This window comes from Tursiops truncatus, chromosome 4 (genome assembly GCF_011762595.2).
Source record: "Tursiops truncatus isolate mTurTru1 chromosome 4, mTurTru1.mat.Y, whole genome shotgun sequence".
Classification (NCBI taxonomy): domain Eukaryota; kingdom Metazoa; phylum Chordata; class Mammalia; order Artiodactyla; family Delphinidae; genus Tursiops; species Tursiops truncatus.
In genome coordinates this window covers 39,785,770-39,802,992 of record NC_047037.1, presented here as the reverse complement: position 1 = coordinate 39,802,992, position 17,223 = coordinate 39,785,770, and the positions used below count along the sequence as shown (strand labels likewise).

General features: G+C 37.1%; 2 protein-coding genes across 4 annotated transcripts in view; one reads left to right on the top strand and one right to left on the bottom strand.

Moving 5' to 3' along the window:
- SMC4 (structural maintenance of chromosomes 4) overlaps positions 1-16,476 on the bottom strand; it is a 34,678-nt gene extending 18,202 nt beyond the window's left edge. For both annotated transcript variants that reach the window (XM_073803859.1, XM_004314655.4), the window contains exons 1-10: positions 16,349-16,476; positions 15,078-15,221; positions 14,016-14,194; positions 13,457-13,648; positions 11,708-11,884; positions 4,462-4,626; positions 4,060-4,187; positions 3,447-3,587; positions 2,635-2,785; positions 749-913 (exon numbers count right to left, since the gene is read on the bottom strand). In XM_073803859.1, the coding sequence (XP_073659960.1) occupies positions 749-913; positions 2,635-2,785; positions 3,447-3,587; positions 4,060-4,187; positions 4,462-4,626; positions 11,708-11,884; positions 13,457-13,648; positions 14,016-14,194; positions 15,078-15,216 (1,437 nt within the window). In that variant the 5' untranslated portion in view covers positions 15,217-15,221; positions 16,349-16,476. The remainder of the gene's footprint in view (positions 1-748; positions 914-2,634; positions 2,786-3,446; positions 3,588-4,059; positions 4,188-4,461; positions 4,627-11,707; positions 11,885-13,456; positions 13,649-14,015; positions 14,195-15,077; positions 15,222-16,348) is intronic.
- Positions 16,477-16,661: 185 nt separating this feature from the next.
- The window catches only part of IFT80 (intraflagellar transport 80), a 105,982-nt gene continuing 105,420 nt past the window's right edge, over positions 16,662-17,223 (top strand). For both annotated transcript variants that reach the window (XM_033855426.2, XM_073803860.1), the window contains exon 1: positions 16,662-16,967. The gene's annotated coding sequence lies outside the window, so the exon portion shown is untranslated. The remainder of the gene's footprint in view (positions 16,968-17,223) is intronic.

Sequence of the window (17,223 nt, the reverse complement as noted above, 5' to 3'; positions counted from 1 at the left end):
TTGTCTAAAAGGCTGTGGTGAATATAAACAAAGATAGCTAAACTCTGTGCTTATACTCTTGCTGGGGAGACAAGACATATCAATGAGACAATCTCACACTCTTGCTTTAGGGAAGTGCTAACATAAGGTAGTAGCTAATATTTATTAATTCCTTACTTTCTAGGCACTTTATGTAAGTAAACACACGTTTTATTTTCACAAAGATTCACAAGATGGGTAATATTTTCTTCCGCATTTTGAGGAAGATAACTTGGAGACATAACCTGAGTTCAGAGATAATAAGGGATTGACCTAGGATTTGAGCCAAGAACTGACACATGAGCCATGGTTAAAACTATTACAGAAGAGCTACAGAAGCAAAGAAAGGAGATGTCATCTACGGTTAGTGTGGTCCCAAGCATTTATAGGTAGTAACCAATAAATTACCAAGAAAATAATTTAAGAGAAGATGAAAAAGAAAATTTGATGATGAAGTCAATGTGTAACGAAGAACTGCACATAAAACAAAGTATTTGATGAGTATTTTCTTCTACCACTGTAAGTTCTCATTAACTTTTTTTTTAAAACGAGAACGCAAACAACAAAAAAGGGAAAGAGTCTAGGCTAACCATCTTTAGGAATGGTAGATATTAAAAGTCCAAACTTTTTCTTCTAACAGTTCATTTTTTAATATTACTATAAAAACAATCTTCAAGATTAACAAAAAAAAAGCCACCAAAATATATGCCAACTGATAAAGAAATCTTACTTCTTTTTCTTTCTGAAGCCCTTGTGTTTCCTGTTTAAGGCTATCCATAACTTCCTTTAATTTTTTTTCTTCTTTTTCTTTTTCTTTCTCAAGGGCATTATTTCTAGTTGTTGTCTCAGTTATGATATTCTCACTCTTGGCAGGTATACTTTTAAATTCTTCAACCTAAGATTATAAAACAAATTAAAGTTACTAGAAGCATGTACCTTTAGGCTATCCAACACCATCAATATTTGGCTTATTTAAAAGCATTTCTCAGGATCTTCTAGATCTTTGCAGTTTTCACTGTAATTAAGTTTAAAGCAGCTAGTTTTAGCAAATACTTCCTTAATCATCTGCTGCAATTTCTATGTTCTCTCAGTCTAATGGTAAAACTAATTCTACGAATTCCTGATTCCTTATGGAGAACAATTCTTCCTCGCTGAGCAGATCTTCCTTCTGCTCCAACTTTAGGCTGTAATTATCCTTCTTCACCTATGAATATGGTCTGAGTACACGGAATTCCCTGAAGTACCCTTCAAAGTACATTACAACTTACCACAAATTACCCATACACCCCTAGTTTCCCTCAAATCTTAAGACCTTTCCTAACTTTACCCTTCCAGAGTCACCACATAGGACTAATATTTTATTCCATTAATACCTTCCAGTAGTTATCACTTTTCCACAGTTGATTCCTAAAGGCTAATTATCTCTACTACAGTTACATTTGGCTTAATCTGCCCAATTCAGGGGTTTCTATCAAATCCATGCTATTTTGTTTATTCTGATTATCTATTACCAGAGAAATTAAACATTTCCCAAAATGGTGTCTCTCAAACACTGATTCACATAGATGTGTTACTGTACTGAGCATAAAGCATTTTGTGAACAAATGCATTCAGAAAATGCTTACAAGTTGAAGCAGAGCCTGTCTTATAATTACCATGTAATTATATGGTACAAAACTTTTTTTTTTTAAATAAATTTATTTTATTTTTGGCTGCGTTGGGTCTTCGTTGCTGCACGTGGGCTTTCTCTAGTTGTGGCGATCAGGGGGCTACTCGTCGTTGTGGTGCGCAGGCTTCTCATTGCAGTGGCTTCTCTTGTTGCAGAGCACGGGCTCTAGGCACGTGGGCTCAGTAGTTGTGGCTCACGGGCTCTAGAGCACAGGCTCAGTAGCTGTGGCACACGGGCTTAGTTATTCCACGGCATGTGGGATCTTCCCGGACCAGGGCTCAAACCCGTGTCCCCTGCACTGGCAGGCGGATTCTCAACCACTGCGCCACCAGGGAAGCCCGGTACAAAACTTTTTTGAGGGGAGAGGCTTTATGTGTCTCATCTATTAATATCTGATTAAACTATGAATATAGTTTGAAACACCCCAAATTAATTGATTTATTAGTCTGGCTCCTAGCAAGTTAGGCATTCTGGTCTAAACCTCATCTTTCTTTTTTTGAAACCTCAGTCTAGCTAATCAACCACTTGCTGTAAATTATGAACTTCCCCTTCCCTCCCTTTTAAGGGAAAACTGCTGATACTCTTAACTTGATTTCTGCAGACAAAGGTACTATTTTTAAAAATCTATGATATGTAGCCAAAAACATCTCTTTAAATCATACACTCTAGGAAGAAGAAAATTATTGTCACCAAAATAGAATTGCTGATTTGGTAAATATTTTGCCAACAATGTATATCAGAAACATAAGCTCTAAAACTCAAAGTCAATGGATACAGGATTTCCCTTTGGGGAAAAATCAGGTTGAGATAAATCCTGAAACACTTAACATTCAGAATCCCAACTCATTCTCTTAGGTAGTATGGGCCAAGAACATTCATGAAAAATAATAAAAACTACATGTGATATTCAAACCTGAAATTTTAAGAATTTCTCCCCTATAACTTACCTTTTCTTTATCTTTTTGAAGTTGTTTTTCCAGTTTTCTGGCTTTACTTGTAGCATGCTTTAATTTTTCCCTAACTTGAACATCTTCTAAATCTAGTTTTGTAAATTTTTCTTTGTTCTCCTCAATAAATTTTGTAATTTTGTTCAGCTTCCTAGCAAAGTAAGAAAATTCAGTCACTATTTTGGATATTCTGATATTTTAAAGCCACTTTATATACCTTGCCTGGTTATAAATGTATCCAAGTTCTTATAAGGTAGGATCCTGTTTCAAGCTGACCCTCCCCTCCACCCATATTTGAAGGAGCTGTTAAAATGTGTGACTATAGGAGTTATTTTGTCCTTCTAAGCTGGATTGGAAATAATCACTATGATGTCTAGGTATAGAAAAATTTGACCATAAAAAATAAGCAAAACTCATTTTAAAGAATAAAAAAGAAAACTGCATAGGTAAGGGATATTGGTGTCATTGAAGACTGATATGAGAAAGGTAATGAGAAAACTTTAAGACAACTAACCTGTCAGGTTAAATGCTTGTTTGCTACGATGTTTTGTGTTATTATGTTCTGCCACTAGGGGGTAGCAGCCTGCATTATTTTAAGACCAGTGTTGGGCAGTCAAATCTGTGATAATCATCATCAACTAGATGTAAGTCAATTAAGTTTTTTGTTTGCAAAAGGAGACCATTTTATATGCTGGCAAATGTATTACACGCATGTGCTGGCAGTAAGTTTATATACAGACACACACACATACATGCAATAAAATGTAACTATATAATCTAAATACTTTTAGTACTTTCCAAAAGATTATTACTTCTCTATATCTTTTACATCTTTATTCTTAGCTTTCATTTCGTTTGACAGTATATTGCTCTTCTCATTAATTTCTTTGGTATCTTCATGAATTTTTTCCTTTTGAGTCTCCATTTCAGCAATTCGTTTCTGCAGATCATAACTAGAGAGAGGAAAAAAAAGATATCAGAGATCCTAAAATACCATTTCTAAAATTCTCTATTTTAGTAAAATCAGCTGTTTCTAAAGTATTCTTAACCACAGTCAATTAACAATTACCTACGATTACTGACAGGGAAGGGGGAACCAACCTAGGGTCAAGGCTAGAATTAGGAATAAAAATAGGCTCCACATAAACAAAATTAGATCTGCTATTATATGAATTCAAAAGAATGTATATGTAAAACTATTAAGCATAGTAATACTTGTGAACCCACCTCCCAACTTAAAGTAGGATACTTAAAAGTCAACTTCGATACTATGGTAAACAACCCTAATTTAATGAATTCATCACATAAAGCAACTTTTAGAATTTTTTTAACTTCAGTCTTCACATTTCTCTAACATGGGAAAAGAGAAGGGCTTAGACTTACTGCCAGAAACTAATACAAAAATTGATAAATTAAGGTACTTACATGTAATATTGACAAACATGATTCTTTTTTCTAAATATTTCATTTTCCAAGGTAAGAAATTCAATGGCTATGTTTTTCTCTCCTTCTAAGGCGTCCTTTTCCTTTTCCACCATCTTAACTCTGTTTAACTACAAAAGTTAAAAGTGTAGAGATTGTTCATATGAAGTGTATTTGAGCAATCTGAATTTAAAATATGCCAACATTAGATAAAAAAACATATAAACTACATTAATATAACAATGTTCCTCTGAAATGCCAATAAGAAAAATATAAAATTCAACCTAAAACACTAAACTCTGCCTGAATAATTATGACTATAACTTGAATATCTAGCTCAGTAAAATTAGTTAATACAGAAAACATTCTGGTTTACAATACAACTAAAGTCTACAGAAGATTCACCTTCTCTCCTCTGTGTTCATTTAATATTTCAAATCTCCGACACAAGACTTTAATAGGTTCATTTAGCCGTCCACAACCAATTATATCTTCTAAATATTCAAGCATACCCTCATCATGTTCAGTCTGGCCTTTTGGTTTCATCATAGCAATTTGTTCAACTTCACCCTTTAAAAAAAGTTAATATTTCACACTCATTGCATATGTTTAGCAACATCAACCTTAAGTGAGAACTAGAAACAATGAACAAATCCAACAGTAATGAACAACTAAATGATTTAAATCAGTGTTTAAAGACATTTAATAGAAGTAAAAATGTTCTCTCCACTGATACTCTTAAGGGTTTTAAGCAAAATTCAGCAAAGTATTCATACAATCTACAATTAAATCACTGTGGCAACATTTTCAACTACTAACAGAATTATAGCTCCTATTCTAAAACAAAGAATTTTCAAAAAGATCCTTCACGGTTAAACTGTAGGAATCCTGTCCCAAGATGGTTAGTATCATTAAGGTTTCTCTATAAACCTGGTGTTATGAGTTCCTCAGCAAGCGCTGGGCTTCGTAAGAATGTCTCAAACTTAATGCTGTAACTTTCTAAAAACAAGACCATTAAATGAAAAAGGAAATATTACTATTTCTCATGGTAATAATATTAATAGAAGAAATCCAACTGACTGGAAACTAAAGATCCTGGTACATACAACACTGGAAAACTTTTGCTTGCAATCGTTATTACAACAACTTTTGAACTATAATTAAAATTTTAAATTAACATTATATATTTGTATTTACGCAGTTTAATTACAAAGAGAAAAGAAGAAAAAAATTCACAATCAGTAACTTTCAAGGCTGATTGCCAGGCAGCCATTTAGTTTGATGGGGAAGAAAATTTTGTCTGAACAATGCTCAGGCAAACTGCTGCTACTTTACTTCACACCAGTAGCCTGCTTGTACTCTATATTATTGCAACAGAAGAAAAGGGACAAATAGAAAAAAAAAATACCCCTTTATTTCTGCAAGATAGCAAAGACTGAAAAAAATCTTTTTAAATTATATATTAAAAAAAGCATATAGTCTTTCTCAATTTAAATATCTACAATATGTATTTGTGAATGAACCTTAAAAATCTGGGGTAAAACTTGCTAATGACAAAGCATCATATTTACCAAAATCCTCAACATAATTATACAAGGTAAAAAAATTTAAAGATAAAAGAAAAGATAAAAGAGCTTATTTTAAAATCTACTCATTAGGGACTTCCCTGGCGGTCCAGTGGTTAGGGTTCCACATTTCAACTGCTGGGGGCATGGGTTCGATCCCTGGTCGGGGAACTAAGATTCCGTGTAAAAAAAAAATCTACTCATTAAAGGGCCTAATTTTAAACATTTTTTACAGATGATCACTTTTCTGTACTTTGACAACAGGACATGATTATAAAATACAAACTGAAATGCTATCCTAAGAGCCTGTAATTTTTTAGATTTCTCTGCAACCGTGGGTATGTATGAATTAGTTTTAACTAAATATTAGCGTTTAAAATATGTAGCTATTTATATAAAATGTTTTAGTCTGCTTTCAATTATCAGTTTTTTCCAAATATTTTCATAACAATTTTAAGTTTCAGACAGGATTTAAGCCTGGCAGAGTGTCCAAAGCTTTAGATTACAACAGGGACTCCAGCCACTGAGGAAGCCAAGAGACTTATTCAGTTGTTATCTAGACAGGGTTTATCAACAGCAACATTACTGACATTTTGGGCTGAATACTCTTTGTTGTGGGGAGCTAGGCTGGGTATCACAGCATGTTTAATAACATCTGGGACCTCTACCCACTAGATATCAGCAGCATCAGGCTTCCCCCAGCTGTAACAGCCCAAACTATCTCCAGACAATGCTAAATGTACTGGGGGTGAGGATGCAAAACTACCCCCAGCTGAGAATCACTGATCTGGAGGTAGTCAGTTTAACTTTTTTGTATTAGTGTTTAACAATCCAAATATCTGACACCTGATAGTCTAACATTCTACCGAATTCAATTTGAATATCTGAACACTTATTTTAAGAAAAATGGAAAACCATGCCAAGAGAACTTACATGTCCGCGTCAAATCACTATAAGGTATTATTTAAGTATACACTTTTCAGATAACCAGAAGTTATGATTTGGTGTAAGAATGATAAAAATATTCCTAAAGGCATCACACTTTTCCTGGCCAAATTACTTATTGAAGAGATGGATTACCACCATTAGGAGACTGCCTAGCTTTGAATAAAGCATAGTGGTTGCTTGTTTTTGGTTACTTGTTCCTCCCTTTCCAATTAAAATGAAGGATATACAGCTCTGATTTCTTTTCATTCTAACAAGGTTGCCCAGTAGAAAAAAACATTTTCAAGTGAAAGACAAGGACGTTTATGAATCAACATAGTTGCACCTCAAGTCCCATATAACATTCAGTTTTATTATATGGTATTCATTAAAAACAAAAAACAAACGAAAAAAACGGTTATTATCAGATTAGCACTATTGAATCAACAGGTTATTAGAACATTTAGCCTTCTACCTGTCATGTGACAATTAGGACTGTTGTGGTATTTCAATGACAACCTGGGACCTTTTTGTGGTTCTGTTCCTTGATGTCCTCTGCCTTACTACCTGCTACTATTTGTTTTCTTCGTTCTTTTTCCATTTTGTGTCATTTTATGTATAATCTGTGGGTAGACAGTCTGCTTAGAGGACCACTCATATTTCAGAAAATGTACCTATTCCATGTGAAATTATAGAATATGGTTTTAGGGAAATACCTTCAACACATTTCAGAAATAATTTTAAAGCATCACCCTGAATTTAAAGTCACCTTACCACTCAAAGCTCCAAATCACAAGTAGTGGTAGCATGATGAGACCAAAAAAAAAGTTTCAAGTTGCTATATGCTACCATCTGAAGCTGGCAAAGTTTTGTAGGCCCCCCCACGGTTATTTCTATTTTCTATAGCTTAAGTATACTAAACAAGGTTTTAAACCATTTTTTTCACTGTTGTTTACTAGTAACTTCCTATGTTTTAATTTATATTCACACTATATCAGAGATACTAGGCAACTGTGGAAATACCATCTGTGGTTTTGTTTTTTTTAAAAAATAAATTTATTTATTTTTGGCTGCATTGGGTCTTCATTGCTGTGTGCTGGCTTCTACTCTTTGTTGCAGTGCACAGGTTTCTCATTGTGGTGGCTTCTCTTCTTGTGGAGCATGGGCTCTAGGCGCGCAGGCTTCAGTAGTTGTGGCACGTAGGCTAGGTAGTTGTGGCTCGCGGGCTCTAGAGTGCAGGCTCAGTAGTTGTGGCACACGGGCCTAGTTGCTCTGTGTCATGTGGGATCTTCCCGGACCAGGGCTCGAACCCATGTCCCCTGCATTGGCAGGTGGATTCTTAACCACTGCACCACCAGGGAAGCCCCATCTGTTGTTTTTTAAAGTAACATAAAAATAGCAAACGTATTTCAAGAGGATATTTATAACATCCAAGGCCTAATCCATACCGTATTGAAGTGGATGGCAAACCAGGGTATTGTGATTCATTTATAGCATTCCTCAATAATCTAATTTACAAGAATATAGCTTAAAAATCTAAGAGGGCTTCCCTGGTGGCGCAGTGGTTGACGTCCGCCTGTCGATGCAGGGGACACAGGTTCGTGCCCCGGTCCAGGAAGATCCCATATGCTGCGGAGCGGCTGGGCCCGTGAGCCATGGCTGCTGAGCCTGCGCGTCTGGAGCCTGTGCTCCGCAACGGGAGAGGCCACAACAGTGAGAGGCCTGAGTACTGCAAAAAAAATAAAAATAAAAAAATAATAAAAAATCTAAGAGGAATGAATAGGTACGATGCTTTCTTATCTTTATTAAAACAGAATCCAAATTTTAGCAAGCAAGAACCACAGGAAACTGTAGTATATAGCTATAACAAAGCTTTTTTCCTAATAAGACCTGAAGGTTTAAGGTAAATATGGGTGTTTGCATCAAAACTAAATGGCCCAGATTTACTAGGCTTTGAAATTTTATTTTGCCTTGGCAATATTTTTATTTTCTCCATTTTCCACTGTAATGTAAGTTATTGTTCTTTCTCTTATTCTGATAAATTTTATTCTAATTGCTCTTTGTGAACTAACAGAGGGCAAGAAACCAAATGACTGAGGTTAGTATCTGTCTAAATTAAGTGCATAAACAGGACAATGCTTTAGGAGGTAAACTGCTGGCTATCTATTTTGGATGCTTAGGGGTAGTTTCCTATTTTCTTTCATACAGTTGAGGCGGTTGAACAAGACACTTTTGGATAACTAAAGTACTATTGATAAAGCTAAAATTCTTTTGATATAGCACAGACTTATTTCTACAGGCTAAAAGACCAGAATCCAAATAAGTTTATATGTCATGCCAGGCTTAGAAGTATACTGAAAAGAAAAAGGGAGAGATGACTAGGTAACAACTCAGATCTCAGTTAATCCAATCTCCAAATTACTAAACAATAAGAAAAAAATTTTGGTTGTTTTAAATTTTTGTTTAGATTTTATAATATGAAGACAAAAAGCATATGAAGTTGAAAATTGTGACAAAACTAGCTACCCATGAAATGCTACACAGAGCTAAAAAAACCCTACTTGTTTACACTTATAGTTACAACAATGGGACAACAGCTCCCAAACAAGGTATATATAAACAGGGAAATGTACAAACATAAAAAGCACAACGGCCAATTATAATCTAACACTTTTGGAAGGCATGTGTATTAAGTGCCTCTAAGGACAAGAAACGGAATTCTACCATTTTTGTATCATTTATAGCATCTCAGCATAGTGACTCACTAGGAATTCATTCAAATAGTCAACGATGAAATTTTAAATGACTTCAAATACTAGAATTGCCTACTTGAAGACCCTACTATACCATTATAAATACTTAAAAAAAAAAAAGTTTACCCTTATGGACTTCTAAACTTTAGTGCTTTTTAGTCTTAAAAATAAGTTTTCACTTGAGCTGGATTTATATTTCTTAGGTTGTTAATCACTACCACTGGCCAAACAGCCTATACATTTTATTCAAAGTAATCACTTATGTCTTAGATGATGATATTCTGATGTCTCCAAGTTCCCAGCCTCCCAAACCACAGCTAGTTTTTAAGATGTTATTTAGTGGGAGATAAGGTAATGAAAACTGCATTCTTACTTACCTTCAAATGCTTTAAATCTCTAGTGCAGGAGTCTAAGATTTTGATAAGGAACTAAATAAAAATCCATAGAAACCACTGCCACTTTCCCTCAAACTTTTAAATAGGGCATCATTAGTTCTATCTAGTCCAATCCCTGTTTCTTCTTCCTAACAGGTGAGTTTCTAAGGCTCTTATCTGTAAATTTAATCAAACGGAATTCAATTTGTTAACGTGGAAAGTTCATCTCAGTATTAAAAATGATTTAAACAACATAACTATTATGATGACATAAAAAGGTTGAGATTATTATGAGGACAAATGGCTTAAGCATCCTGGGCATTTAAGAAGCACATATTTAATATAAAGTTTACAATTTAAAAACTACTCTTATTTACATCTTTGGGAAGTTACTTTATTTAGCTCCCTTTATTAACTGAATTATGTATACAGAGGCAATATCAAGGGAAAAAAAATCACCCTTTCAAGGGTTAAAACGCAGCCTATTTTGATGAGTCTATGCACAGGTGTAAAACTTTGATTATCCCTGCGTGACAGTAAATAAACAGCAAATAAGATAAACACAATGATAGGTTCCTGCAAAATGGTATCACTATCAAATTTAGTATTCTAAAGGGGCATCTTTAATCCATAATTAACAAAATCAAATCCCAGAATACAAAAAGTCCATAAAAGTTAAATCTGATTAAAACACACACACACACACAGCTTTAATCCCACATTTATGTAAATTCAAATCTTATTTAGAAATATATCTGCTGATGATTTCCCAACATCCATTTTAAAATAAGTTTGGGTTATAGAAATATTACAAATGAACTGAAAATATTAATATAAGTCATCCCAGAATATTTCTTTACCTTCTACATACACTATGTACGTCTAAAAGTAACATTTTTTAAAAAAAAGCAGTTGAAGAATATAGACTAAAATGGAAACAGAGGCTAACACTATAAGTTTCTTACTGGGAACACTCAGTCATACTAATCAAACTTTTAGTATCAAACCAAAATTCCCAAGTTAGTTTAAAATCAGTAGTACAGGACACTAAAGAATATTAGTAGCTATTTCTATATCACAATATAGTTTTCCTCTTATTATTATGCTCTTGGTGATTGTAGGTAGGACAAAGGAAAAGAAGATAGCCTCAAATCAAAAGGGAATTTTAATATGTCTGACAAAGCCATGTTTTATACTAAGAACTTTTTTGAAAGGTGACATAGAAAAGATAAGGAATTTTTCTTACCAAACAACACTGGTAGAAAATATCTTTACTCAGATAAAGAATACAGGGTTTCTAATAAAAATCAGCTTAACACCAGGTACTTAATTTTATACCCCTTTAAAAAGACTTTAAAAGTTGTGATACTTAAGAATGAAATATCAGTTACTTTCTGATCTTCCAGTAGAAGTGGTTCAAGTAGGCCATTTGAAACAAAACAAAGAGCTTGAATAAGCTTTTAATTGACCATTCTAAGCATCAAAAAAAAAAAAAAAGTTAAATCAGTTAGGTGCCCAGGTAAATTTGTGAAACACCAAGTATATAGAGTTTTTTCTTTCGAGTATATAATATTAGTAGAGATGACAAAGAACAAAAGTAAAGGAAAAGAACTATTAAAAGATAACAAATCTCATTTAAAATGTTATTTTAAAAAGAAATACAAACAGAAATGATAAATAGTTGCTATGTCCCTGTCACGCTAAAGCAGCACAATAATATTGGTGTTTAATATTTATTTTACTACGCCAATATTTACGTGCTGCTAGAGCGGAACAAGTATGTCAGTCCATCCAAACATAAAATGAGCATATGATGATGAAATTACAGTTCTGAATGAATTTCCTTAAATTTCTAGAGCAGCAAATAATGATTCGCATCTTGACTGTAGTATGTAAACCATGATGTGCTGCTACAGTACTTTAAGGCCTCAAAAATACAGGATTCATCCAATAGGGAAAAATTCCTTACACTTTATTTTTAAAAAAAGGGGGGGGGGGAGAACGAGAGAACCTCTAATATCTTTAATAAATTTACCTGTAAGATTAAAAATCTATTATGGTCCAAGTCAATTCCATGGCTTCGAAGAAGATTTCCAACATCCTTAAATGTTTTCTTCTTCCCACTTATGTGATAAACAGAAGTATTATCTCTGTAGGCCGTTCTGGATACATAAAAGTTACTGTTAGGAACTACTTCATAATCATCCCCTTCCTGTTTTGAGGAAAAACAAAACCAGAAAACAATTGTTGGTATTAAGTCAGAGGTTTGCTCCAAATTTCACTCACTTCATACTGAAACCAATTCTATGGCTTAAGAACTTCAATTGAATATGCACATAAACTGACAATAGTTCTTAGAATTAATCTTAGCTAAGATTAGAAATAATTTTTCAAGTTCTTTGATTCCTTCCTCGTAGATCACAAACACCAAAAAGTCAATGCAACCAAACAAACAAAAAAGAAAACACCCCACCTTCAAGCCTAAAATCATATTCGACTGAGAAAAGAATTGATGAAGGGGCACAAGAAACCCACTGTATCCAAAACAAACTCACCCAAATTATTAAACCATGTTGACAGATTACTAGTCCATTAAAAAAAAGCTGCAAGAGATGATTTGAGGAAAATGGAAGGAAGGTATAGTAGTTGGATGATACAGCTTAGTTTTTTTCCTTTTTTGGGTGAAGAATGTCATTAATTGAAGGTAAAAAAAATTGCAAAGAATTGACAACTACATTCCCCTATTTTTTTAATCAAATTTAAAAAATGAAGTGCAAATCTGGTTTAACATTAAAACTTGCTTTCCTTTAAAATCTATGTCATTTTGAAATCATGGTTTTTAAAATTTACACAAATCAAGTGTAATTAATAAGCGATGGAATCAAATCTGATTTACTGGCAATCTACTTTCCAACCGAAACTGTACAATAGAAAAGCACTAAGAAACAAAATTAAAATATATACCACCATGTAGATTTAAAGCTGTTTATATTAAAATTAAAAACAAAACAAAACCAAAACAAGACCTAGAGGCCAAATCACAACCTCATTTCATTATGTAATTAGTTTTCTACTGGTGATGTTGGGCATCATTTTTAGGTTCCAGTCAGTCATTTTTGAACCACGTATTTCAAAAGTTAATTATTAAATAGAAGAGAAAAAAACCCCCAATACCAACAGAGCCAAGTGAATAATCTAAATAGGCATTTTACCTATAATTGTCTCCTCTTCTAGAAAACAAACATGTTACCTTACCCTTTCCTGTTTTAAAAGGGTAGTTTACTTCAAACTGAAGCAAAGCTCTTTCGTACCACCTATACAGATGACTACTAGTAACATTAAATTTAATGCGAAATGAAATATGGGAGATGGTAAACTTAGTCAAACTGTTTAACATTTTCAAGTTTAGGTAACTTATCTGAAAGCAATAAAAACATAACTTTAAAAATGAATCCAAAATTTATAGTAAAAGAATGCTTACTTGGTACTCGGGGTACTAAAACTGCTCAATGTTTTACACCAAAAAGGTAAGCATTATTATTAGCTACTTATAATTCACTTTTCCCTGGCTAAAAATTTTAATATTCTAAGTTTAACAGCCACTACCACCAATCCTCAAAAAGAAAATATAGTCATGGAGGTAATGAAATAAATATTGGTTCTGCTTTAACCATATACTAATTTTTACGAGCCAATTTAAGCCAAAAATAATAAAATGTGCAACGTGTTGAAATCCTTTGTGCTCCTTACTTGAAGTTGCAAATAATTAAACAAAGTCCCTTACCTTATCAATTATCTTTTGAAAATGAACTTCTACAGTACAACTCTGAATATCCTTGTGTTCATCAGAATTGTGTATTAGAACTGAGAGTTTTTTAGATCTTATTTTTTGTGCTCGATAGCCAAACACAAAAAGCATAGAATCAATAACATTGGATTTGCCACTGCCATTTGGCCCAATAATACAGGAAAAGCGCTGCATAAAAACAGGAAAAAAAAAGTTAAAGATAGCTGTTTTCATATATCATGTCTCTTATATCACAAGCTTCAACACTTTAAATAACACCATATTCTAATTTTAACTCAGACTTTTTACAAAATTCATTCTTAGAGTTAAAGAGAAAATACTCCTTTCAAACAGAAAACCCACCAATTCTGTTCAGTGTGGAAAACTTTACAAAGAGAGGTACCAAAAGATAACCAAACAAAAGCTAATTTCAGTTGTTAAAAGCATAGGAAACATACCGTATTTTTAATCAATCAGCATAAATACAATAACTACAAAATTGAAACATTTTATAATAAAGACGCATTACAACAGTTATTTTAAAAAGGTCAAATACCTTATGGAAAGGTCCCAGAATTTTTTCCCCAGCATAGGACTTGAAGTTCTGGTTTACAATATGAGTTATCATAAGACGAGGAGCTCCAGCTTCATTGGTCATTGCTGGAGGTGGGGGAGGAGGGATGCTATTCAAAATCTCTTCTAAACTTCTATTATCTATTTCCTCACTTGGAGTCTCTAAGTCAGTCAAAGGAAAGGGAAAACAAGGGGAAAAAAGCCTGCATTAGTGCAATTAGTTCGGAGGACTACTGCCTGCTCATCTCTGGAGAGATGTTATTTATGAAACCTAGGAATCTGTATTTTCACTCAAATATAGTATTATCCTAAACTCACAGGGGATGAGAATCTTTTGGTTTGGTTTTATCAAAAAAGAAATTCTTGAAAGAAATGCGACCAGTCACAAAATCCTATAGAAATATACCTTTTAGGAGCCGAAACACTACATCGTCATGCAAATCTGGGAAATCCACAACCACTTGATTCCCTGCTCCCTGTCTAAACAGGTGGTTAAATCCTAAGGCTCTAGATCCAACTCTCTCCGTATCTGTGAGCACCTGGAACCTTAACTTTGGACACTCGCGAGCTCTAGAGACACTGTCACAGGGGTTTCATGTCATTCAGTTCCTGGACTCACAAAAGCTACGGTAGTTTCGAGTAAATTATCATCTTCTCTTAGCAATTTAAGACCACGAAGGTGAAGTTACAGGGTCAAGAAACTTTTCATCATTATTATTAGTCAGGCTGACTCTGTCTGAAAAACAGTCCACTAGCTCCTGGCTGACCGTGTCGATTTCCGTGGAAATAGAAGACAATGAACAGAAATTCAGAATTGAAGCTATTTACTCGCCCCCATCCCCTCCGGCACCGTTACACCGATTGCACATTGTCTAATCTGTGAAAATCGCCAAATCGCTTTCTTGAGCGGCTCTACCTGACCTTCAGATGTCAACCCCGCAGACCCTCTTGTCCGCGCCCAAGAACACCAGCCAGTCCTGGGTTGGGCGCGGATGCACCCGGGTCTCCCCCGCGCTTGCCCGCGACGTCGCGAAGGGCCACTCACCTGCGGTGGCAGGCGCGAGGCTCCCCGCGCGGCCGGGAGGCGGCTCGGGCTCCGCGTCGCTGCTGGCGCCGTCCGGGGACTGCGGCGGCCCTTCCTCTCTGCGCCGGGCGGTGGAGGGCTGGGTGCCTTTACGGGGCATGGTCGCTGGGGCCGAGGGAGAGCCGGGAGCAAGTCGGGCCGCGGGCCAGTGCCGGTACGTTCCCCACCCCACTCCCGGTGAGACGGGCTCAGCTCCCCACCCTGTCCCACTCGGGGAAAACTCCGTCCACCCGTTTTCCAGAGCCCCGTCGTCAAACCCCGCTAACGCCAGCGGGTCCTCGAGAAAGAACGCACAAAAAACTCAAGTGCCAAGAAGGCGGGATTCGTTTTCTTAGGTCCTAAGCAAGTGGGAAAACCTAGACGTGCTTGGGGATCAAGCAAGAACAGAGCAACTGCTTAGGTTCTTTTTACTTTTTAATGCACCCCCGCCGTCCGCCCACAGTATAAGTGTGAAAGACTATTCTAACGTAATTTCTAAACGAAGCAATTCCCATACGCTAGCATTTGCGGACATTCCCACGCTCTCTGGGCTAGGGATGCAAGCGCACAGATTCTAAGAGACAAGAGTTCGTTTGAAGGGCTATCTATCACCTCTTCCCAGAGCAGCGAAGAACCAACTGGCGGCGAGCCGCCCACTTTCCTCTCCCCGCCATTTAGCCCTCGGCGCAGCGGACGGCCCGGGGTCTTTGAGGTCTGCTCTCTACAGTCCGGCCGGGTCCGACCACTCGCGATTTTCAAATCGGAAGCCGGCAGCGCCGGCTCCGGTTCAATAGCCTTGAGGTGGCAGGGGTCTGTCCCTCCGGGGTCCGCGGCAGAATCCCGTTGGACAATAAACTACGAAAGGTCACCAGTTAAGGGCTCAGACCCGGTGGTTAGTCCCTTGCGGGAAGTGAGACGGGCAGGGGGCCACGCTAGAGTCCGACCAAGACCGAGATTTCTGAGAAGAGGTCCGCGAGGCTGAAAGGCTTCCCCCAACCACCCCCCCCCCGGGCCCCCAGTCTCCTGAGCAACGCTTATGTAGCTCAGAGAAGTGGCGCCCGGGAGAAGCGCGCGGGAGCCTCGACTGCCGGGGAGCGGCCGAGGGGGGAGGGGTGACAGCGAGAGAAATCTCCCGGCGGCAGCCTCAGCCTAGACTTCGGCTGCTCCAACTCAAGGCCTCTACTTTCCAGGAGCCCGCGGACGGGACAGGAAGTAAGAGTGTGACAACCTGATCAGGAAAAGAAGTATTTTACCTGCCGGATAGTCCACTCAGACCAAGGTTGGAAACGGTTGCATACCCCCCCTCTCCTACCGGTGTTTCGGCTGCGGGTCCTTCACTCGAAAATGGCGCCTAAAATACAAACTCGAACGGAAATTCGTTACAAATGCGCGCAATGCTTTCTGGGAACCACTAATTTGAAAAAAATGCGGCGATTATCGCCGCCATCTTCTGGTGGCTTACGCGCATGCGCGAACTGCTGGCGGGACCCAGGCGGCAGGGGACGTTTTCTATTAAGTGAATAAGAAAAGCGAAACAATGTTTTCCGTGGGCCTACGGCAATAGCACTCTTATAAAAAATATTTTTTAAAAAACCTTGAGAATTTTGAAAAAGATAAAAAAAATAGAGTGGGGCTCCGCCCACAGCTAAAGGCAAAGCTCCGTCGTCCAATGACGCCCCTTAAGGAGAGGGCGAGCTCGCTGAGGGGCGGGGTCTAGGGCCTGCTCGGGTGACGCCCGGCAGGGAAGTATCGCGGGAAGATGGAGTGAGCTTAGCTCTTAGGAGTCGCTATGGTGACAGAGAGGCCCGAGGCTTCTTGGTAACTGGTCCCACTTCTGTGAGTACGATCGCCACCGCTTTCCTGCCACTTAAGGTAAATCTCTTTACTTCTAGGCGAGGGGTGAGGAAAGGGTTTGGAAGTTGTAGCCATTACTGGATCCACCTTCCCTGCTATGAGGGTGTGTGCGGAGTGGAGCATCAGTTATTTTCCGTCTCCCTGGGCGCGGTGCGGCTCTGGACGTAGCTTTTGGGATGCAAAGGAGGAAGCCCTGAGTTTGGAGGGAGTAGAGGGGTAACAAGGAGAAGAGAAAACCTGGATTGGTGAATGATCGTGTAGTGAAAAGCAAAAT